Below are 23,638 nucleotides of genomic sequence, written 5' to 3' on the forward strand. Positions count from 1 at the left end.
CGCGAGATACAAATCTACGCTTTTCTCGCTCCCTTATGTGCCCTTTTTCTCCTCCACTACCGCTCTTGCCTCTGTCGTCGCTTTGCTTTTTTTCTTTACAGCATAGAAAGCGTCCCCTCACCGCCTACGACGCCGGTCATCGCACCATTGTAGTGGGTTCCGGATTGTGGATTAACTGTAAGCGATACCCACAACAAAGTGCGTGCGCTTTCACCTGACAGCTCCGGCTACCTGTAGTCCTCCTATTTTATGGCAGTATTGTAATGTCTCTCGATCGTGTCATCGTAACCGCTTCGAGTATCACCGAATTCGGACTTCAACTTGTCAGACTCCTGGGAACGCTTACTATCGGTGGATATAAATCAACATATTTTCTTTGTCTTTACTCTCTTGCTCCTTTTTCAATGAAATCAAAAGTCTAACTCGTATTATATAATTGATTATACTTGATGATTGCATGTAACAGGATTAAATTCTGGTCCTCTAAACTGGAAGGTCAGTGAATGATGTCATTCGATATTTTATTATTTCTCTTCTTATTAATTTCTTTTTTTATTTGAATTTGAGAAGAACTTTTAGATGAGTCCTTTGAAGTTTCAGGGAAATTTCTGCAGGAAATTTTCAGAAGGGTACTCAAAACTTTAACTGTATATAATATTTAAAATAGGGAAAAAATTCTTAATAAAGAAAGCCAGAGGATACTTCGGTAAAGAGATGCAGCTGTTTTCGAAAAGGGACAGAAATTCGTTCTGCTGAGAACTACAGTTTATCTAGCAACGAAATGTTTTCTTGCAAACCAACAGATGCTACAAGTTTTCTTCGTGCATTTCTTTCCTTTAAAAGATAAACGCGAAATTTATTTAACATTTTCCTTTCACAAAACAGTGCTCGTATATTTATACGATACTTGATATTTCTTGAATATAAAATATTAAAATATTTAATCTATTAGGATGTACTTCATAATTTAATAATATGTATATCGATCTTAACTGGTGCTCACCATCTGGGGAATTAAGTAAACGATAGTATCTCCATGAGAAATACTGTAATTTCTTTTCAGTAATAAAGTTTCACGCCTACTAGCAGATCAGTTTTAAGTTTCGTCAGCAGGGGGTCTCTGAGAATTTTACGTCCTTTCGGTATTCAACCGTTTTCTCTTCAGCGATTAGGTAGACTTAACGCTCTATTCATCGTTTTCCTTTTAATCCTAAATACCTAATTAGGCTCAATCGTCATTATCCTAAAAGGAATTTATATTCCTAAAAAGAAATTTGGTAAATAAAAGCAAGAAACACATGTTCATCCAGATTGAAAATATAAATATGACGTTAAAATAATAATAAAGCATTTTTATATTCTTTTATAAAATTCAAGTATACAAATTGTAATAAATTCTCATAGTCTCTATTTCGATCAATTAGCTTTTTATAATTCATCATTGTTTTTTATAAATATTTTCATAAATATTTTATGTAAATCTACGGAAATCTGTAATCTGGAGAGGATGTAAGTGCTAGAAGCTTTGAACGGAGGAAAGAGGTACGGCTAAGCACGGGAAAGTGTACATGGAGAAGCCGACAAATAGGTTTTACGGCTCACTTCCTGTCCGTCGCACGCGACAGTTATGCGCCCCATAATAAGACGGTGGTTACTTTCTGAGACAGCTTGAATTACAAGCAAAAAAGTAAAATCGTAATTCACGTCCCGCCAATGCCGCACGTTTCTCTTTCATAATTTACAAAAAATAAATAAAATATAAAAATATAAATGACATCCTCATGAAGCGTGTTTTACGATGTTCATACACCCAATTAGATAGGCATTAGTATGAAATTACTTCTTAAAATTTAAATTTATATTGAATTTGATTTGAATTGAATTTAAATCTAAATTCCTTTGATTCACAAATACATGGATTACATAATCATTATATTAACAAACAAGAAATAATTTTAACATTGAAACGATTAAGCTTATTTCTTCAGACGACTAGATTTATAGAGCTTTTTAACTCTACTTTAACTTAACTTTAACTTTTTACTTTTCTACTGCAGAAACCTTTGAAGGGAGAGATAAACAGAAGGAAGAAGGGTAAGTAGACTCTCTATCTTATGGCGTCAAAGGACGAAAACGAGAACCTTCGTTTTGGAGTGGCCACTTTGCTGCGAATGTTTGTGAACTCGAACGGAAGTCTTGTTCGATCATCTGACAAACTATTCACTTATTTATTTGTTACCACCAAATCCTTGACCAAAATCACAAGTGTCGCAGAACATGTTCCGACGCTAGGGAAAAGTTTCAAACTAAACAATTCTTCAAACATATATAAATCTTATCTTCAAGGATGAAAGAAAGACACACGACATCGAATCTTGTAACATGTGTTTCGCAAAAATCTCCGAATCACCAAATTTCAAATCACCACATATCAAATAAACTTTCAGATAAGTTATACCTGTTAGTTGAAACAGTTAGAAGCTATTGTTATTTCAGGACAGTTGAGAATAAACACATATGAGACAAGAATTTTCTGCTCCTCGATATACAACAAGATAACATGACACGTTGTAGATGTTGCGTAGAACGCGACGAAACATCTGCGCCTCTTCGTTTACAACCGATATAATTTTATCTCAGTTTTTTTTATATAAAGTTAATCTTTTGTAACATTGTTAGTAATTAATTACTTAATTTAAATGCGAACCTTGGTATTTGTTCTTTTAAACTTGTTTGAAAAGTGAACCCTGTAGAGGTAGCAAACGAAAATCCTCCAAAGTAATTTTCTGCGAAATCATTAAAAACTTTTGGTAGGCAGTACGCCAATATGAACGTGAGGAAAGTTAATTTCTGAACCATCGTGAAGAGGACATAAAGTGGCGTTTCCGGATGGATTTTCGCGCGTGGGCACCGGCACGCTTTGAAGACTCGCGTCTGTGCGTTTCCTCCTTACATCTTCGCGCGTTCTTTTCGCGTTAGCCAACTGCGATTCGCACGTCCGATTAGCGTGAAGTTTCGTCATCGCGTTAAAATAATTCGTTAAATAAAAATGTCTTGAGTTTGAAATTACTTCAGTACTATCGTGTTTAATATTAAATAAACATATATAAAGGTGAAAAGTTTTTTTTTAAGGCAGCAAAAAAAGGATTTAAAGTAGGAAAAATTTAAATTAGGGAGCTATCTAAAATTTTTAACACAACTTTTAAATATTTTTCTTTAAATTTTATTTGTATTTATACATTCGTTATCCAATTTATCTTAAAAGAGTCGTACACAAACTATCAATCGCTGTTTACAACATCCTATGATACTATATTGTAATGTGATAAAGTATCTTGCAATTGACTCGTACCGTGAGTGCATACAATTCAGATGTTATTTCCAATAACTTCTTCAGTGAATTAGTAAAAACAGCTAATCGAAATGTGATAAGCATAATTTGCGTTACACGACTTAAATATTTTTTATACATTCATTTTTATCTTACCTATGCTTGCCGTGGAAAGAAAATGATTTTATAAAGAAATTTCACATGTCGCGCTTACCAAAAACTGTCACTGAAAGAGTTCACAAAGAGCAATGTTGATTATAGTATGAAATCGAGATAAAAAGACCATTTTAAATTTGTGAGCGACTGAGATTCGATCGATTTCCTCTTTAAGTAATCACAGCATTATATTCGCGATCTCACAAAGCATTTTGATGTAGCATATTGAGAATGATCATTTGCAACTGTAATAAATTAAACGTTAATACGAATACTTGTTTTAGTATTACGTAAATAAAAACTACATCACATAACGTAAAGGACTACTTTGCGTAAATAGGTTGTGTGTGTGTAAATCTCTAATGAACAGATACTTTTGAAATCGTTGATCCATTGGTCAAATCTTAATTCATTGTCTACCAAATCGTCATTTGTAAATATATGTCGTATCAAAGTCCGTCATCTTCTAGATTTCCATTCATAATTCTACCGGCTAATTATTACATCATGGGAGTTTTTCACGCTGATTAAGAAAAATCGAAAGAGAAAACTGAAAACTGGTTTCGTTATGTTTTCAGTCTTAATGCTATCACTCTGTACAAGTATAAATAAATATTCACGTGAGCACGCACACACAGGACATGTATGAGATACATAAGTACGTACAATAATAGGTATGTACAATATTTGATGTATTAATGCGGAAGTTCACAATTGTAGTAGACTATGTTCGTTTCAACTAACTTTGGGAGAACCAGCTTGAAAGTATCGAATAACAAACAGTCAAAGGATCTTCAATGATTTCAATCGAATTACCCTGAACATGATATTTTATGATATTATAAAACTACAACACTTAGTCTAATGTTAAGAATTATATACAACACATCTCGAATATTTTTACTCAAATTAGTCAAGAATGAAAGCAAATTGAACAAAGGCGAATATTTATAATTGTTCCTCAATTTAAATAAAGTTATGTAAAGTAAATAATTAATAATGGCACAAACTTGAAACTATGCTCAATGATACCCGAATAACTTTAATTCAAACTAGAAATAAAGAGTTGTGGGCCTAGTCCACTTTGACTGTGAAATTATTATAATTATGAAATTATTATCTACAATCTTAATTGTACAATCTTGAAATTATTACCTACATCTATAACCTAATTACTAAATCTCACTAAATATATTGGTTCGTAATAAAAATCACAATCATTGCTTTATTGTTACAGACAAGGATAATAATTTACTATTTCCATGATAGTCATTAAAAATAATAATCAATAATGCTATAAATGTTTAGAGTTAACATTAAAAGATAAATCCTGAAGATCAAGAGTATATAATCCTTGCCAGTAAAATGTCCTTACAATGATTAAATCCTGCGAATTGATATCCGAAAAGTCTACTAAAACACAATACGGAAATTCGATATTACGATAATTATAATTTAACAGCAATAGCATTACAAAAATGTACTTTGTACACATAACTTTTTATGTACAATGAAAATATATACATACGACAATTTAACATTTAATCTTTATGTTTTTTGTACAAATAAACCTCCTTCGATAAAAAGCAGTATTTATATGAAATTTTCTGCAATTTCTTGTAATTTCTAAAAAAAATTATGTTATGTAATTAATATAGGATGAACACTATAGATTTATGAAAATTATGAAAATTTAAGATATGTACTGATTTGAATTATATATTACTGGCATTCAGTTGCATACGTAAACTGAAAGAAATACATGTAAAAAAATTTTTTTTAACAATTTTCTTTTAATTTGAGCGTATATTTTTACGCGTAATAACAATCTCTTGAAATAATACAGTTAAAACCTGTCTTAAATATTATTAACATAAAAAATAAAAACTTTTAAGGCTTTCTTCACGCTCGTTATTTTTTTATACTATAACAATTATTGTATTATTTATAACGATAAAAAAATATTTACTATTCAATACAGATTAATCAACGAATAAAACTAAAGATATATTAAAATAGAAATTTTTATACACAATAATTTTATACACAATCTCTATTAAGTTAATATAAAGATATGACATCAATATAAAAAACATTATAAATACTGCCGACAATTCCTACATATTTTATAAAAGTACCCTTTTCATATTATTTAATGCTCACACGTATTTCAAAATTTAAATTTACAAATAAAATTGTATGATAAAGCATGCACAATAAAATTTTGTTGTGAAAACAGTATTTAAAGAACTGAAATACTTTGGTGCTTCTTTATGTATGCAAATGAAACCTAACATAAAAGAAGATCTGAGTAAAGTTAATTTTATAACAAAATATTTCTCTGAAAATTTGCAAAGTACGATTATAGCAAATATGCAAAGGGATTTATTGTAGCATCTCTCTGATGTTTTACTTTAAATTTTAAGGAATACTTGATAATATTGATATACATCATACGAATTTTGAATAATTTATAATATGGTTTTTGTAATTTGTTTAATCAAGCAAGTAGCAACATATATATTATTAGTGTGCATACTTCTCAATATTATAATTTACATGAATTTAAATTATAGATACAATCTCATATATTTCAAATGCTTTGAAAAGGTTGTAAGATATAATTGAATTAGGAAAATGATTGTAACTTTATTATTTTGGCAAAATGTTATTCATAATTGCAAAAATTAGCACTTTAAGCACATGCAGTAAGTAATAATTTATTATTACTTAATATTGTACAATCATTTTCTGTGCCAACTTTAATTCATAAAAATGAACCACTCTAAAGGCTATAAACTATAATCAATTAAACTGAATTGTGAAATGGTTTGACTAGATTAAAAAAAAGGGGGAAAACAAGAAGAAAAAACGATTGAATTTTCATTCAAAGAAGATTCCACTTATGTCAAATATCTAATAATATATATATATAATATACAATATATTAATTAATAATATATAATATATTTGCCAATTTCTCTTATATTCATCCTATTAATAGCCAACAAACACAAAAAAATAAGACACTGTTTGGGATTTATCATTTTAAAACATCACAAGTTTGCTGCAAAAGCAATTAAAATAATGAATAATAAGAAAAAAGAAATTCGTAAATATTTTCATTACATTTAAAACAAAATACTTCATTGGTAATTTCATCTATAATTTTTCTACTCTTCAATAATATTAATTTTTATAATTGGATGTTTAATAATTATCTTTTTCCAGTAAATAATGACTCTATAATTAGATATTTATCATATGTTAAAAGAATTACAATTTAAAAGCAATTTAAAACAACAATAAAATTTTGTAATATTTAAATAAAATCTTTAAATGTTTAAATACATATGTTTTAAAATAAACTTTTCGTGAAACAATAAAATTTGTATGCAACTTTTTTAAAGCATGAAAATCTTTTTTTTGATATCTATAGTAAACCTTAGAACTCTAAAAGCTTTGGAAACATAATTTCATTCATACATTATAAAAATTGGAAGAAGCATTTACATTTATATGATTAAATCACTATAACTGATGTCTCTAAGATTTAAAAGTACTCTATTGACTCTAAACTTAGCATTTGTTGTTTCCTCTTTATAAGTTTGTCAGATTACCTACCACTTTGTATAATTAACATCAACTTTGTGTATAAGTTATTGTGTCTCAGAAAGGAATTATTAACTACACTAAGTACTATACACAACGTAATTTTTTGACCATTAAAAACAAATTAAAAATTATATAAGTACTTAAAAGATTTGAACATAATTAAGTGTTTACAATGTTTCAAAAGTATACACTGTTATTTATAATTCTTACAGCTTGTTACGCATAATAATCCACAATACAGCAATTTCCACCATTTCGTACAATTACTCTAAATACGCATGTTTATAAATTTACGAAGTATTAAACAACTTTATCATATAAGAGCTTCATATTATTAAAGCCCACTTATTGTAAATAGTCATATTAAGAAAAAATGAAATATTTTGTAATATCCCTTCTGTAATTATTCATGCCTATCAAGCTGTTTATAATTGTTACCAACATATTATTTTTTTACAATATTACAGAATAACAAATTAGTTAGTAACCATAGTGTATCTATTCACTTTTAAATTCTTATTCCCTTTTACTTATAATTTTGTACGTTATTATATAAAAAAAAAACTCTATGTATTGTACTTTTCATAATTGTTTCGGAAATTTTAACTTTATGAAGAAAATGTTCTGGGCCTACGTAAGAAAAACGTCGTGAAAGAAGGTCAAGATTCATATATTAATCTCTGATAATGTGGAAATATCTCCCATGTTGGAAGATGTAAACCAAATTCTAAGGCCACCAAAACAGCAAATTCTGATGTAATTAAATCCTTGCGGTTTAGACGAAATACACTTTCAATTCTCTGTAAATCGCATAAAACTTTAATCCAAAAATATTCCCCATATAATATCGATTCACATAATAATATAATATATTGATATCAAATGTTTATATATGAAATAAATACCTCTATTAATGATTTGAGGACATCACCCTTAACATCATTCAATTTTGCTGCAAGGAGCAAACATGCACCAGCACATAATTTCCGCGTTTGTTTCGTAACAACATTTCGAAGAATAAGTTTTTCAAAGTATACATAAGCCATTGCTACTGTTAGGAGATCAATACCATATTCCATTTTTGCTATTTTCCTCATTTCTCGTTTTAAACTATAGGTATATATCATTGTAATATATAAATAAATATCGCATAAAAAGTACTACATATTTATAGATAACGTCATATTTTTTAATACTGACCTTCTTAATTTACTCAAGGTAAGTTGTATATGTGGAAATTTTTCCTTAAATTTGTCATTCAATTCTTTTTTTAAGTCAGATGGTCTTACATAATCAATAACTGATGCCTATATAAAAAATGAAAGATAAGTAGTTACTAAAAAATATATTATTGTACATTATATCACAAGTTTATAAAATATGTATATATACCATGTATGATGTAAATGTAAGCAGTGTTCTATGCTTTCCAGCTATGAGTTCCGGATCATCCAATAAATTAGGATTATATTGTAATGATTGCTCATCCCAATCATAAGCTATAATTACAAAGAGAAATATTTCATAATCATATATTATTTTGTTTATTACTTCAAATGATTTATACACTATACCTTTAGAATCAGTATTAAAAGATAGTGGTGGAGATTCGGGCGTTAAATGCTGAGTACGATATGTAGCTGTATCATAAGATAGACACCTGGAAAAGGTTTACAAAGTACAGCATGGGAAAGTAACAAACACATGTAATTTGTTATAACCTTCAAATATTTTATACATAATAGGGTATAATAAATCTAAGAATAACTAATAAAAATTAATTAACATATATGCGTTAAAAATGATTATATGTATACATATAGATGAAAATGTACATGATATGTATATTAATGATGATACGCAAATATTTTATCTATTCATCAATTCTAAAATGAAAGTTTCTATTTTTATTAAAGATATAATATTCACACAAAAGTAATTACTTTTCACTAACAATAGCAATACAAATTCAATTATCACTCAAATAAAGATTTTTTTTTTCTATATGTATAATAAACATATTTTTTTATTTGAAACTAATCATACAAATCCTATATTATAATACATGTGCTATGTATTTAGTGTTGAAAAAAATATACATAGTTATATACTAATAAGAATTGTCTATGACAAATTAATTAACAATATAAATTATAATTCATATTTTCTTCTGTATACAATTGTAATATAAATCTTTTTTTTTAGTACAATATGCTTATATGTTTTACCATTTAGAGTGATCCACATTCCATGTAATAGTTTTTGTCCTGCAAAATATGGTTGAAAAATTTCATTACAAGACAAAAAAAAATTGTGCAATGCATATTCTGTGAGAATATATAAGTGAAATATGGAAGATGAATGAAAATATGTGAAACAGGAAATATATAAAAATACTACATTATATGGAAAAATTTTTCAAAATTATGTAATATAATGTTACAAAATATTTGTACTTACAAAATGGGGATAAAATACTAGACAAAAGTGGAAATATATTAAGTAATTGCACAAAATAAATACCTTGAAACTACAGGATGTTTGTTAGGTATAAGTTCTATTGCCTCATTATCACTAAAATGTAACTTTTTGTCCTTTTGAAACTGTCTAGATGGGACAAGCAACTGCCCATAAGATATTTCCTAAAAATATTCAAAATTTAAGGAATTTAAAGTTATAAGTTCATTGCATATAGAAGGTGATCTGGTTAGTTAACAAAGGCAGTGTTGCAAATCAGACTGTGAATGACATTCTCCAATATCAGCTTCTTATAACAGATCATATAAAACAATATAATATTATCACTACAATAACAATGCTTTTGAATTAACTAATAAAAGAGTCATCCTGTATTATTTAATTAAATACCTGGCCGTCTTTAGCACGCTCTATTCCCAATAAACCAAAAGGGTCAATATTATCATTAATTGCTGATAATGGTCTCTGTGAAGATATATTTTTTCTTCGTCCTGTATCTTTACGCAATTCAGACCTACAAGAAAGAAAGATCTATAGTTATACTATACTACAAGAAATATTATGTATTTTAGATATAGCATTATTCAATTTTTATTATATTTATCTTACCAACTAGATCTTTGTCCTTTATTATATGGAAGAGCAGAAAATACTAGAAATGGCACACGTTTATTAGAAACCAAAACCAATCTATCATCTCCAAACTTATAACCATTTACAGGTCGTTGCATTAAACGCAATTCTCTTGTAACTTCTGGTATTATGCCACTATTTGCAGAACCAGATTGTATATTATTTGATGTCTTTGATTTTGATTTTGAGGATTGTGGTTTTGAACGTAAAGAACCAATACTTTCATTGGAACTGTTATATTGATGCTTTATATCTTCCGAAAGAGTTGATGTTTGATGAGTTATACGCTTTTTATATTGTAAAGAACCAACTCGCCTTTCAGGTAAAGAATATTCACTGCCAGTTGTGCCAGTACTAAGAAACAGAAATAAATACCTTATATTTTCTATTCCTAATAATATATGAATATTGCACAAAATGTTATTACTGAATGAATATTATATGGAATATAGATTTTATTAGTTCTAAATCTATCATCTGATGTACATAAATGTTAATTTTATATGTAGAGAAAGTTATAATAATTTTAAATGAACTACAACATTGAACATTTGGTACTTTGGCTTTATATTATTGGAGTCATATCACTCCAATATATAACTTATTTAATATTATTTTGAAAAATAAGGCAAATACTAGTTAAATGTTCTGCTCTCTCCATATATCTCTATGTTGTATCTCTTACATTCTTCTTATCTTTTTTTTATCTTTAATGAATATATTTCATTTCATTATATATAAATCAATACTAATATAGATTACTACTAATGTACAAAACATTAAAAATGATAAAAATGAAAAACATGTTATTAAGTATATTACAAAATATATAACACATTGAATATAGGATATTAACTGTAATAATTGTAAAAAATAGCTATGTAATAAAAAAGATTATTTTGATAAAAACATTGTATATTGCATAACCTTTAATAGAATTCCAATTTGTTATTTAAAATTTATTCTTTAATTGCATACATATAGATAATAATTATAAATAATGAAAATTATAATAATTATAAATTTTATTAGAAATGAATAATTATATCAATTGATATTATTCTAGTTATATAAAACGATTTATTTAATTCAATAAGGGTATATCAATAATTTAATTATTTATATTTAAGAAGATTTATGTAATATTTATGGACAACTCTAAGTAGTACTTATCTTACTTTTTATCTCATAAAGCACATCAAAACAACTGAAGGAAATCTTTATAATATAAACAATCAATGATTTAGTTTCTGTAAATACACACACCTCACATATATAAACTGCGAAATTACAAAAAATCAAGCCTAAAGTTAATATCTTTGGTAAGGTGGAACAGAATATAGGTTACATTTAAAGAAATTCAAACAATTGTTTACCGTTCTCTGAATGAACTATGAAATCCAGTAGAGAGCTGTGGATAATTTCTTTCTTGTTCTAGGAATACAGCCACTGCTGCTTTTGCAGGAGTCAGTATCCCGTCAGAATTTGAACTAAATGAATTGTGTTCACCACTTTTTGGCACTAATTGTGGAGAGCTTGTTTGCTTTGCGGATGAGGATATTAAATGCTCTTCTGTAGAGTCATCGACAACTTCTTCAGTAGAAACAGTCAAATCAGCCTGACGAACTTCAACCTGATGAGCCTGACTATCACTCAGGGTACGTGCATGAGCAACACTATTCCGCGATAGAACAGCTAATTTGGTATCGCGGTGGCTGCCATCGAGAGAAATATTCGAAAGAAATGTTAGGGCGGCCAACCTTCTGCGTGAATGATTCTTTTTTAAGGCTGCTGCCATTCCACGGTTGACCGTATCGATAGACCGGTATTACCGAGTACCAACGTAAACGACCAGGAAAGAGACGGACACTCGACAAGGATTCTTTTGTCAAACGAGGACAACTACTAGGATCACAATTCATTATCACCGCTCGTACACTTAGTCCTGACATTTTCCATTAATGTGCTCACACAGCGCACGTAGATACGTGAACCGGTGTCACTCATCATCGTACTGATTCCTCTCATAAGATTAAAAAACAAATCCTGCTACCAATAAAACAATCTTCCTACTACGCAACACTGCAACCCATTCCCTTGTCGGCAGAGTATAGTACTCTCTACTTTCTTCTGCGACTGCGCGTTTTCTCACATGTGTTAATATCGAAATATATTAACGAATTTTCTAGAAACGTTATGCTTTTCTTTAACAAGATTTTTTTTCTCTTTTTCTTTAAAGAGAAACAAAAAATTATTGTTGTTATACATTTTATGAATTTTATAAAACTTTCTTATCATGCACATTATCTTAGGAGGTTAATCATTAGGCTGCCTCTGTAATCTCTATTTATTCCAATGTTTATGGAATTTTATTTCTATGTTTCCACTACTGTATTGGATACTAAAATTAACAGACGAAGATGCTGATTTTGTAAATATAATTACCTCTTATTTCATTGCTTTGATACAGAAAATTTAGTTCATTGTGTTATCCAGCTGTTTCAGTGGTATTGGATATTAATATCGTTATTCAGAAAAATGAAATGTCTAAAGCATTAGAAAAAAGATGAAACTGGTTGAATGCTTGTATCTTCGTAGAAACCACAGTCCTCTGTGGTAAAAACCATGCCTTTCCTATATAGTGACTGACAAAGCTGATTAATTTCGACCACATATTTTTAAATTAAGAAACATGACGAAAAAAGCTACGTATAAAGCTATTTCTAGCTTGAAACCGAAGCTTACTTATCATTTATTTATATTAATCCCATAATCAAGGTACAGTGCACGTTTGAATCAGTCAATTACAATTAACTTGAAAGATAGATGTCCTCATACATGCTCAATATTTATGAAGCCTTCGACTAAAAATGACTGAAATCAATGATAAAGTTACAGAGGAAGTACAGAATCAATATAGAATACACCTGGCATACAGATGCAATCCTTTTTCGTGTCATATCGTGTCTCGTGTCCTACATTTTGGGAATCAAGACTGTCACGAAGATGGTTCACGAGTCCACGAGTCACGGGTCACCTGACTTGATTGACCGCTGTACCATTTTCGAGTCACATGCGACATTATCGATTATAGTAAATACTTAATCATATTATATCATACATAGTAAATAGTTAATCAATGATTTCATAATAAAATTTTGTCTTAATTCCAATCACTACAAACGTTTTAATAATATTCTACACTGAATCGATAACACTGGAAACGATAATAAAATGGTAAGAGAACTCCGCAGCCCTGGAAGCGTGACACAAAGGTATATTGGGTGATAGATCTATACTATACTTAGTCAATGTCAATACGTATATGTATTATCAGATATTATACATAATTGACAAAACAGAACATTTCTTCTCGCTAATTAAATTGAAAATGTTTGTAATGTAACATAAAATAATCTATTATAAATATATAAATAATTCGTTAAAACAAAATTTTTTAATATTCGTACATGTAAAATATCTTTTTGCTATTATTAACGTTTACTGCATACTTTTAATTAGATAAAACAAGTACATATTGCATTCCAAAAAAAAAAAAAATGATAAATGATAACGAATCTGTTATTAATAATAAAATCGTTATTAAAATGTCTTAGATGTCATTACAAATACTAATGCTATTTGTTAAAACTTATTGTATATAAGCAAAATTGAAAATAATTATAATTGCAGTTTCTGGCGGTGTTATTAATTAAGGATTCTAAATTTACTGAACTGATCAGAATATAAGTAATATTTATATATATCGTATGTAAATATATTATAAACCTATACATAAATAAATTTATATTAAGTAACTGTACAATATACAAGTTAACTCATTGCAATATTGCAAAAGAAACTAATTTAATTAATATAAAAAAGTTAATCTTATGCAAGATGTAGATGTCATCAAGTTATATATTTTATCATATCAAATAAACTAAAAGACTAGCAATGAGAAAACAAATATTATGTCACAGTATTTATTTGAATTTACGGAAATAATTTTAATTTTATGATTTTTCAACATTTATCTATGTGTGTGTGTGTATGTGTTGCATTATTAATTAAGAAATTCTAAAATTGAAATAAATATTTAATTACTGCAATAACTTTCAAATTTATATATACTTGATTTTTTTAAGCATTTAACAATTTATAACATAAAATGATTTCAATGTATTTTATGAAATTTATGTGAAATGACACAAAAAGTGATGTTTATCATTAGTAGTATTTTAAAATAGCTAATACAGAAACTTTTTTCATTTATACAACTTCGATTGTTCATATGATCCTAGAATTTTGTAAACAATGTGACAATTATTCAAATAATATTACAAACTAATTTCTAGAAGCAACAATATTCATACATTTGTCAATAATTATAAAGAAATTTATATTTAATTTACACAATAATAGAAAATTCCGTAAACTCTGAAATAATCTAAAAGGACATTGCAACGAGAATAACATCCAATCATTTTAAATATACAAAGCCATCCACACTGTATCATCAAAATAAATAATTTCATCAATTTCTTTCGATGATCAAACAGATAATTAACAATCATAGTATTTATTGCTATGATTGTTTCTGCTAAATATAGATTTAGTATCTATAACTAAATGTCCAGGCTAGAGCATAAAAATCCTAGAACGGTTATAGATGCTGCCACCGGGTTGACATAGGACTACTTGAAGATTCAATAGCCCTTGATATGGATTCATATAGCCCATGCCCTAACCACATTTGATTCAGTTGCCTGTATTTATCATGACACAGTCGAAGTGGATTCCCTCTTCGTAAACCTTGATCTGTTTCTCCATATTCGTCCAAGTAAGGCGGACAAGCAAAGGATCCTCGATTCGAGATTCTTAGGAAAAGAATTTCACACTCTCGTATACGTAAGAATAATCCTACTCCAGCTCCACATTTACTTGCGTGATATGTGCACGCACCGACCAGTGCATCGTTCAATTCAAATTGACAACAATAACTTTGAGAACATAACATTTCGCCACATACTAGGCACAGCGTCGGTGTTTTAGAATCTTCACGGACGCTATTTGGGCACGTAAACGACGATATCATGTTTATCAACTCACTATAATCTTCTGGAAGCTCCACTAATCTGTTAACTTTCAAAGGTTCTTTTATTAGTGTGACTGTACTAGCACCAGATAGATGCATTTGAACAGTGGGATGGCTTTTCCAAATATTTATTAATTTTATAATTATATCTAAATTTGGCTTTACTAATTCATCACATGTTGTTGGTAATCCCAAATATGCACAGATATTTTCATATGTAGCTCCATCTATTTTAGTTAGTTCTTCTGGTGCTGGAACATCACATATGTAATGAAAATAGAGAGCACAACATCTAAGAAAAGGTAAAGAAGCATTTGTGACTCGTCTCCATATATTAGCAACAACCTGAGTGCCAACATTAATGTTTAAAACTTGAGCCAATGTTAAGATTGATTCGGAGAATGTATTTTCAGTTGTTTCTGGGTTATCTACATCCATCTCTTCATTAAAATCTGATGTTAATAATATTTTTACTATTAAGGATATAAATATAAGCTGCAAGGCATAAAATTCAAATATTCCACCAGTAATGATTGATGGTACAGCCTTAAAGCTTGTACAAAAAAGACTAGGAAATGAATTAATTAAAGGAATAAGCACTCCAAATGGATCCCAATCAAAAATACTTGGGCCTTCGGGTGAAGCTTTTAACAATAGAGTTAAAAGAGAAATTGCATTATTTTGGATAATATCCCTATCTGTCCATGTCACTTTTGTACTAGTACGTAATTGACATTTAGATCCCAATACAGCAGAAATTCTTGCAAGTCCTTCTAGACTGTCTCTTTGTCTAGATGACAAAGCACCTAATAAAGGTTTATTCATGTCACGAAGAAGAAATTCTATAGCATGAATACTGTATGCTGTTGATTTCCATGCTAATAATGGTACTCTTTCATCATCTTCATCTGGTTCGGTGCCAAATTCTTTTGTGTATATTGCTTGTGCAAAAAGTTGAATTGTAGATATTAAATTTTCTGAAATGGATGGACCAGTTTGATTATAATTTAACTCAAACATATTTTCTACATTTCCAAGTTGATTACGAATAGCTTGTATATGACATGGAACTGGCATTATGCAATACCGACATGTCGGATCGTGTTCGTCTTGAATACATTTTGGTTTATGTAAATTTTCACTTAATCCACATCTAACTTGCATTGTAATACTTAAAGCCTCCAACCATGTACGAAAATCAAGTTCAGGTTGATTTTGAGGAGTTGGTTGTAATGTTCTTAAAGCTGGTAAAAGAGGTAAGATAGTGTTACTGAGACATTCGCAAAGTGGGCAAAGATATTCATGTTTCTCCACATCAAAACTTGCCGGTTGTCGCAAACGGAATGGTCTTCTATTCTCTTTTGCAAGAACATTGTTAAAATATTCTTGCCAACAATTAACATGCATTACATGACCACAAGTACCAATGTGTGGTGATGCACCAAGCTTTGCAGAAAGATATAATGGATCAGGTTCATTAGTATTAGCCCTGTGTTGACAGAGAACTGTAGATTGTTGAATAAATGCAGCTAACACCATTGCTTGGCCAGCTGCTGTTACAATTTGATCTTCCTGACACAAAATACAAGTTTTATAAGTCTCTTCACCGGATATTCTGGATGTTTGTCCAATACCAACAGCAACAGGTATTTTTTGAGGGCATTTTTTTGAATTCATACTAGAGTCTTGGTCATTAGATTTATTCACATCTAAAGCTGCCTCTTCAAATAATTCAGCATTCTTTTTCATAAAATGTTTCTGCATAGCAGCCATTTGTGCCATTATTCTTGCTCGTTTTTCTGCTGCCATTTTTGTTCTCCATTCTTTATCAGTTTCAACATTTTCTGTACGTGATGCAGTAGGTGTTGTACTAACATCCATTGGAGTATTACCAGCAACTTCTCTGTATTTTGTTAAAATCCATGTTAATAAATCTTTATGAGCTTCTATACGTGGAGTATTAGATAAAACTTCTAACAATTTATAGATTTTCCACTTTGCAGCCCTTGTTGTAAAAGCAAAAAAAGGATAATAACCAGATTCTTGTTCTTGAAGAGCATACCCAATAAGATGTAAAATTTTATGTACTTGTGATTCTGAAAATCTGCGAGGTTTACAATTAAGTGCTCTTTCTAATACAATTTGCATAATATGTAACATAACATCACATTGTAATAAATTAGTTACTAAACTAAATACTTCTGTTAATTTAGGAAGTTTAGGAGGTGGACAACATTGTAATTCTCCTAAAGTTTTTCTCCGTTTTCGTTGTGTTTCTTCAGAGTTACTTACTTCCTCTTTTGTATAATGATAAAAGAATACATTATATTCCGAATATAAGTGAGGTTTTAGTTCATATACACCTTTCCCTCCTGATACTTGTGAAGGTTTTTTAAAATCTGCAATATCTTGTATTACCTTTTCCATTTCAGTTTCCAAATATGTATCATCTGATAATGTTTTACTAAGCTCTGAATGAGAAAGAGGTTTAATACATAATTGTTGAATGATTTCTTTTTTCAAAATATCATCAGCAGTAACTTGTCCAACTCCAAGTACATATCTTTCTCCTATTATTGTTATAAGTAATCCTAGAAATTCTTCAACTAAAGTTTGCCTGATATTTTCATCTTCAAGATACTTGACAGCATTTACATCAAAGTCTGAACTTGCCCATTGTAAAAGATTAAATTTATTTAAAACATGGATCAAAAATTCATTACTTTCTATTAAAGATGCTCCGGCTTGAAGCAAGATAATATCTCTGTCTAACATTTCTGAACGGCATTTAACATTGTGATAAAAATATAACTGATTCAACAACGAATATCCATTCCTCTTCCACATACCACTATGTACTTGTGCAATCATTACTTGGGTTGCTAATACCGGTTCTATGATCTGTTCTAATGTTGGCTTTGTATGATTGATAAACTCTGCACACTGAAAATGTAAGTCATGCATTTCAAGATATGGAAAAAGACCTGCTAAAAATCTGGAAAGTGGAAGATGTATAGATACTGGTTCAGATGATACGTCATATTGGAGACATGTTGCACTATGATCTGCCAACTCTCTCACTTGAGGTGGACCAATCTCATGTCCTGGCTGTTCATATAGCTTTCTTAAAACTAACCGAAAAGCTTTTATTAGAACAATTTGATCTGAACCACACCATTGTAATGCAAGACTAATAACTGGAGATAGTCTAATATGTAAATTAAATGCAGATTCCCACTCAGGTTCATATTCCATATGCTGACCAACTTGTCTCACTACAGAATCCATGCATTGCATACTGCTAAGTAATGTGAGCAAAAGTGAAAGTCCTTGTAAAAAGCTTTTTCTTAATTCATCAGTCCAAACATCTGGTTTGGAGCTTAGTAAATATCGTAAATCTTGGAGCATATATAGAGCTCTTTTAAATGAAGTATTAGGAGTATCTCTTTCAAATTCCAACTTTCCTGCTGCATTACATCTTCGTGAACTTTCCGAAATAAACGTGTTTAATAAGATAAACAGTACATCATGATGTGCAATAAGATGGTGCGCTAATGTTGGAACTGTAAATAATTGTACAGAGAATGAGACAATAGAAAATGAATGATCATGATCATCTCTTATGTAATCTTTCATAATAGAACCGTAATTATATGTAAAAACAATTGCTAGAGCTCTTTTGCTTTCATATTCCATAAGCATTCCAGACATTAGTAATCTGTGCCATGCTGTTCTTGCAGATTTCCATAACTGTGAATCTTTCATAAGTATACCTTCTACAATGGAAATAACTGGTAATTTTGTATTGAGCGCAACATTACTGAAAAGCACCCTAAAACTTTCACAGGGATTTATAAATTGTTGTAGCCAATGTAAAAGTAACATAGCAAATATTTGATGAGCGATTACATGAGCATGAACTACAAGTACTTTTAATGCTCGATTGCTATGTCGTGATGTGAATTTTTCAATATCATTCTGTAATTCTTTACACTCATGGAATTCTGCACACTTCACAACAGCTCTGCCATCTCTATCAACACTTGTTACAAACTCTAATGCATCTCTTTGTGAGCAATGCATAACACGTATAAGAGTATTAATTACTTGATCAAATGTATGAGTCTCATCATTGAAAAGAACTGTACAATAATCTCCTATACAATAATCATCATCTGCTGTATTATTAGAACACAAATCAGGAGGTAATCCAATTGTATGTTCCAAAGATAACATTGTATGGCAATATCTTAATATTGCCTCAAAAGTTATTACTGCTCTTTCTGCTATATCTCCAGGTAATTTATTTCCACGAGATTCTTTAGCTTGTATTCCAGCTAGATGTGTGTTACAAAATGGTTCTTTTTTCCAAGCTTCTATATCTCCACAATCGCAAAATCCTCCACCACTAGAAGTACCCATTCTATACTTATGATTACGATGAGCTGATTGCTTAAAACAATCTGCGCACAAGACACATGTTGAATCCACACCACACTCTCTACAACTATATGTAGCCTCACCCATTTTGAACACTTTACCGCATATCACATTATCCATTTGACTTAGTTCTTTTAGTACAATATTTGGATCTCCATTACAAATAAACTCTTTTAAAGTATTAAAAAGTACTTTTTTTGCTGCTTCTTCATCAAAAACCCAATCTAAACAATTGGTATTTCGTTGTGGACTATATATCCGTGGAACCCAGACTCTCCAATGCTCATTAAAATGGGTACATGACAGTATTCCTTTATTCATTTTTTCCATCCATACATTTACGCATGAATGACTAAAATTTTGGAAAGTAGGCAAAGATGGTGGTGGCTCCATATCTTCAGTATTTTGATATAGATGTTCTTGTAAATTCTCACTACTCATTATTGTAACTTAAATTTATTAAAACAATGTATACTGAAATGATAAATATTGTCGATTAAAGTTTCATGCATATTCTTTAATATTAAAAGTTTTAATATTAAATTTAATATACTTTTGCATTTAATATAATTTTATAATTAAATATTTATATTATATTGTAATTTATATATATATATATATATATATATATGTCGGAGATGTAGGGACATCGGGCCTTTCTTTAGGAAGATCCCCAATACTTGGCCTCGAGGTGACATAACTGGTCGCCAAACGTAGCCACGGTCACGGGATGAACGAAATGTCTTACAGAGGATGTATCGATGTTGAGGGACATGCTGTATAAACAATCAAGTCTCGATCAGGAGCAATGTTGGTTTACGCTGGACTGCTTAGTTACGGAGTTTGGGAATTTGTTGATATTCCCGATCAATATGTAATTGACAAATGTGACTGTATCTGTCTTTTATTTTGCAATCACCTTGGAGAGTTTACTGTTATCGTCTTGGCAGTCAGTCTGAAAGTAACCCTGCGTCTGAGTTAACGTGTTTGCGTGCTACCAAATATATTCTAACGTACAAAGAGTTTTCCCGTTGACCGTGGATTCATTACTGAACCCAAGAATATTGTCGAAAGCATCCGTTATACTTATTGTTTGTTAAACTAGTTAACCGTTAAACTAATTATTCACTAAAACTTGTAAAGAAATATTTATTTGTTTAAATACAATCTTTGTTGAACATCACGATGGCAAATTCTAACAAAGAATTATTGCACGCCCGAAATCCTAACGAAAACCCGACATCAGAAGTAGGATCAGTGCCAGATATAACAGTGCTAGAGCTTACGACCATCGTGCGCGAGTTAAATCAGTTGCTAATGCTAAAATCGAGTGTGGAACCTAACAATTTTTCGTTACCACGTTTTAACCTCTGAAGTTGTGTGCTCTGACCCTGCTGCATGGTACGCAGCTGTTGATTAGATCATGAAGGGAAATCCTAACGAAAACCCGACATATATATATATATATATATATGTAAAACATAATGAGTTTTCAAATTTTATTTTAAAAACATAAATTTGATAGAAGTTATACTAACCACAGAATCAACACAGTTCTTGATATAATATATCAACATAAAGTAGATGCATTGTACATTGTTCTTTACATTTTTATTTGATCCAACATGTCAACATTGAATAGATCAAAATCATTCACAGAATTTTATTACTTGGTGTATCTTAGTCCATATAAATTATGTGATTTGATACAATTTCACTACTTCACATAATGTTCTCATTTCTATTCAATCATTATCTGAAAGTGATAGGTTACCAACGATTTATAGTCCATGAAATTTCCATACGGTATAACAGTATTCTTCAATTACAAAATTTCACTTAATCTTAATTGCCTATTCATCAAATCAAATGTCTAAATAATTCGAGAAATCGAAAACTTTTCAGTTTCGTAATAGACAAAAATTAAACACTATGTTACGAAATTTTATATACTACGCAGAGCGAACAACATTTCAATTTAAAAGACTATTTTATAGGTGTAGTTAAGCTTTTCGTTAAATCAAACTATTTTTAACTTTCTTTGAAGACGATACTTACTATTATGATGACCAGGCCAAGGTTAATAAAAGATATTGAAAAGTTCTTTGTTACACAAAATCTGTATGTGATTCTTCAACCACGTGCGTAACAGTGCTTGATAGCAGTCGCTTTATGATAATCGTTCGCGTTAAAGACGTGGATATTCGATGATATCCTTCAACCAAGTTTTAACATTTCAAAACGAAATGATAAGCAATACTTTTACACAGTTAAATTGAACAATGCACAAGATGGCCTATGAAGTTTAGAGACTGAAATCATATATATGTTAGATATGCTTTCGTTTTAATATTTGTTCTTGACTGCAGCGCTAAAAAAATTTACTAGAAATATATCAAATATTTGATAATAGTTAACGATTTGGTCAGTATCTCCGATTTTTTTCAAACTTTAATGTGTCGAAAGGGTTATTTAAATGAACAAAATATGACAAAAAAAGTGTTGCAAACAATATTAATAAGTATTTTTAATTTTACTCTATTTTAGAACTAAACTTATATCTAACTTTAATCTAGCAAAAACCCCAGAAAATTTCGTCATTTTTATTTTGCGTAACACTCGAATATCACTAGTCGGCAGCCAATAATTGCAATCAAATCTTGTTTATGTTTACTATCTTATCTCGTTGGACAGACTATATTACCTTTTAGTTTCTTTTACAACTGAGTAATATAAATTTAATTAGTTGGCAACAGCAAATCATTAATAGGGAATTTGCTCGTGTAAAATCAGTCGGTCCGTGTTCTTTTCAGTTCATAACGTTGTTGCAGAAACACGTGGTGAAGAGTGTGATTATTGAATTTAAAGCGAAGTACGAAAGTAATTATGTAAGTAAGGGTGTCAGACTAAATATTAAGTTATATTCTATATGGGTATAACAGAAGGAATCATTTACTTTTACTTTCTTTTATTATATTAGTATGTACACTTATGTGGCATCAATTCGCATACTGATAATATTCATTGTAATTATTTAAATATACATGGAGTAACGAATATAGTATAATTTAATATTAATTGCTTAAATTTTTCACTTGCTGTCTATAGATTAAATTAAAGATTGTTAAAATTAAATTGAAATTATATGTCAAATAAACGTTGCTAAATTGTACTAGAATGTGTATATTATATCATATAACTTGTCATATAACATCTAAGTACCAACAAGTAAAGTTTCATAAAGTACATGATATTTATATTTTTAAGTTAAATCTAGTTTTTATTTAAAAATTGAGGACATATAAATTTCAAACCAAAATATAATTATTTATTGTATTGCACCATATCGTGAAAGTACTATAGAACATTTTGTTTGATAATATGAATCTAAAAAGTAATCTAAAATTAAATTTTATAATAACTTAATTCTTTTGCAGAATGCCTCTTGCTAAAGATTTTCTTCATCCAAGTCCAGCTGAAGAAAAAAGAAAGCACAAGTTAAAAAGACTTGTACAAAAACCAAATAGCTATTTTATGGATGTGAAATGCCCTGGATGTTATGCCATCAAAACCATCTTTTCACATGCACAGAGGTCGGTAGAATGTGATGGATGTCGTACAATATTATGCACATCTACAGGTGGCAAAGCACGATTGACAGAAGGTTGCTCATTTAGGAGAAAGGTCCAATGTTAATGTAACCACGATTAAGGCAACATAATGATATACACAGACATTTCTCTTTATATTCAATAAATAAACAGAATTATTGTAAAAATTAACAAAATTAATTTTATTTATTATATCCCAGCTTTGTTTGTAATAAGAACTATAAAACAATCTTATTCTTTAATAATTTTGAAGCTGAAGCATATGGTTTAAAAGAA

The 23,638-nt window shown here is 29.6% G+C and overlaps 3 protein-coding genes across 6 annotated transcripts in view; 1 reads left to right on the top strand and 2 right to left on the bottom strand.

Annotated features, from left to right (window-relative positions):
* The window catches only part of LOC126918495 (40S ribosomal protein S27), a 374,817-nt gene extending 351,279 nt beyond the window's left edge, over positions 1 to 23,538 (top strand). Inside the window, exons 1-2 of one of the 2 annotated variants that reach the window (XM_050726438.1) lie at positions 22,491 to 22,639; positions 23,189 to 23,538. In XM_050726438.1, the coding sequence (XP_050582395.1) occupies positions 23,190 to 23,447 (258 nt within the window). In that variant the 5' untranslated portion in view covers positions 22,491 to 22,639; position 23,189 and the 3' untranslated portion in view covers positions 23,448 to 23,538. Of the gene's footprint in view, positions 1 to 22,490; positions 22,640 to 23,188 lie in introns of those variants that run through there. The other variant, XM_050726439.1, reaches the window with a different exon arrangement.
* LOC126918483 (CDK5 and ABL1 enzyme substrate 2) lies at positions 7,185 to 13,374 on the bottom strand. Of its 3 annotated transcripts, XM_050726413.1 has the most exons (11): positions 12,659 to 13,374; positions 11,590 to 12,614; positions 10,190 to 10,567; positions 9,971 to 10,094; positions 9,626 to 9,744; positions 9,331 to 9,369; positions 8,677 to 8,762; positions 8,495 to 8,601; positions 8,303 to 8,409; positions 8,008 to 8,212; positions 7,185 to 7,919 (listed from the first exon to the last, which is right to left on the bottom strand). In XM_050726413.1, exons 2-11 carry the CDS (start codon positions 12,009 to 12,011, stop codon positions 7,878 to 7,880), a joined length of 1,629 nt encoding a protein of 542 aa, XP_050582370.1. In that variant the 5' UTR covers positions 12,012 to 12,614; positions 12,659 to 13,374; the 3' UTR covers positions 7,185 to 7,877. The 3 variants fall into 3 exon arrangements, with proteins under 3 accessions (XP_050582370.1, XP_050582368.1, XP_050582369.1); XM_050726411.1 differs by lacking the exon at positions 12,659 to 13,374 and having other exon boundaries at positions 7,185 to 7,902; positions 11,590 to 12,628; XM_050726412.1 differs by lacking the exons at positions 9,331 to 9,369; positions 12,659 to 13,374 and having other exon boundaries at positions 7,185 to 7,902; positions 11,590 to 12,592.
* Positions 13,522 to 21,551, bottom strand: LOC126918481 (E3 ubiquitin-protein ligase UBR2). The gene is made up of 2 exons (XM_050726404.1): positions 21,290 to 21,551; positions 13,522 to 20,225 (listed from the first exon to the last, which is right to left on the bottom strand). Exon 2 carries the CDS (start codon positions 20,190 to 20,192, stop codon positions 14,880 to 14,882), a length of 5,313 nt encoding a protein of 1,770 aa, XP_050582361.1. The 5' UTR covers positions 20,193 to 20,225; positions 21,290 to 21,551; the 3' UTR covers positions 13,522 to 14,879.
* Positions 23,539 to 23,638: the final 100 nt, after the last annotated feature.

This window comes from Bombus affinis, chromosome 7 (genome assembly GCF_024516045.1).
Source record: "Bombus affinis isolate iyBomAffi1 chromosome 7, iyBomAffi1.2, whole genome shotgun sequence".
In the NCBI taxonomy this organism is placed as follows: Eukaryota; Metazoa; Arthropoda; class Insecta; order Hymenoptera; family Apidae; genus Bombus; species Bombus affinis.

Bases quoted from the DNA above. Each gene is read 5' to 3' on its own strand.
- LOC126918481 (XM_050726404.1), bottom strand. From the start codon at position 20,192: ATGAGTAGTGAGAATTTACAAGAACATCTATATCAAAATACTGAAGAT.
- LOC126918483 (XM_050726411.1), bottom strand. From the start codon at position 12,011: ATGGCAGCAGCCTTAAAAAAGAATCATTCACGCAGAAGGTTGGCCGCC. The intron at 9,745-9,970 runs GTATTTAATTAA...GAATATTTTTAG, and splicing joins AGCGTGCTAAAGACGGCCAG to GAAATATCTTATGGGCAGTT. The intron at 9,370-9,625 runs GTATTTATTTTG...CATATTTTGCAG, and splicing joins AAACATCCTGTAGTTTCAAG to GACAAAAACTATTACATGGA.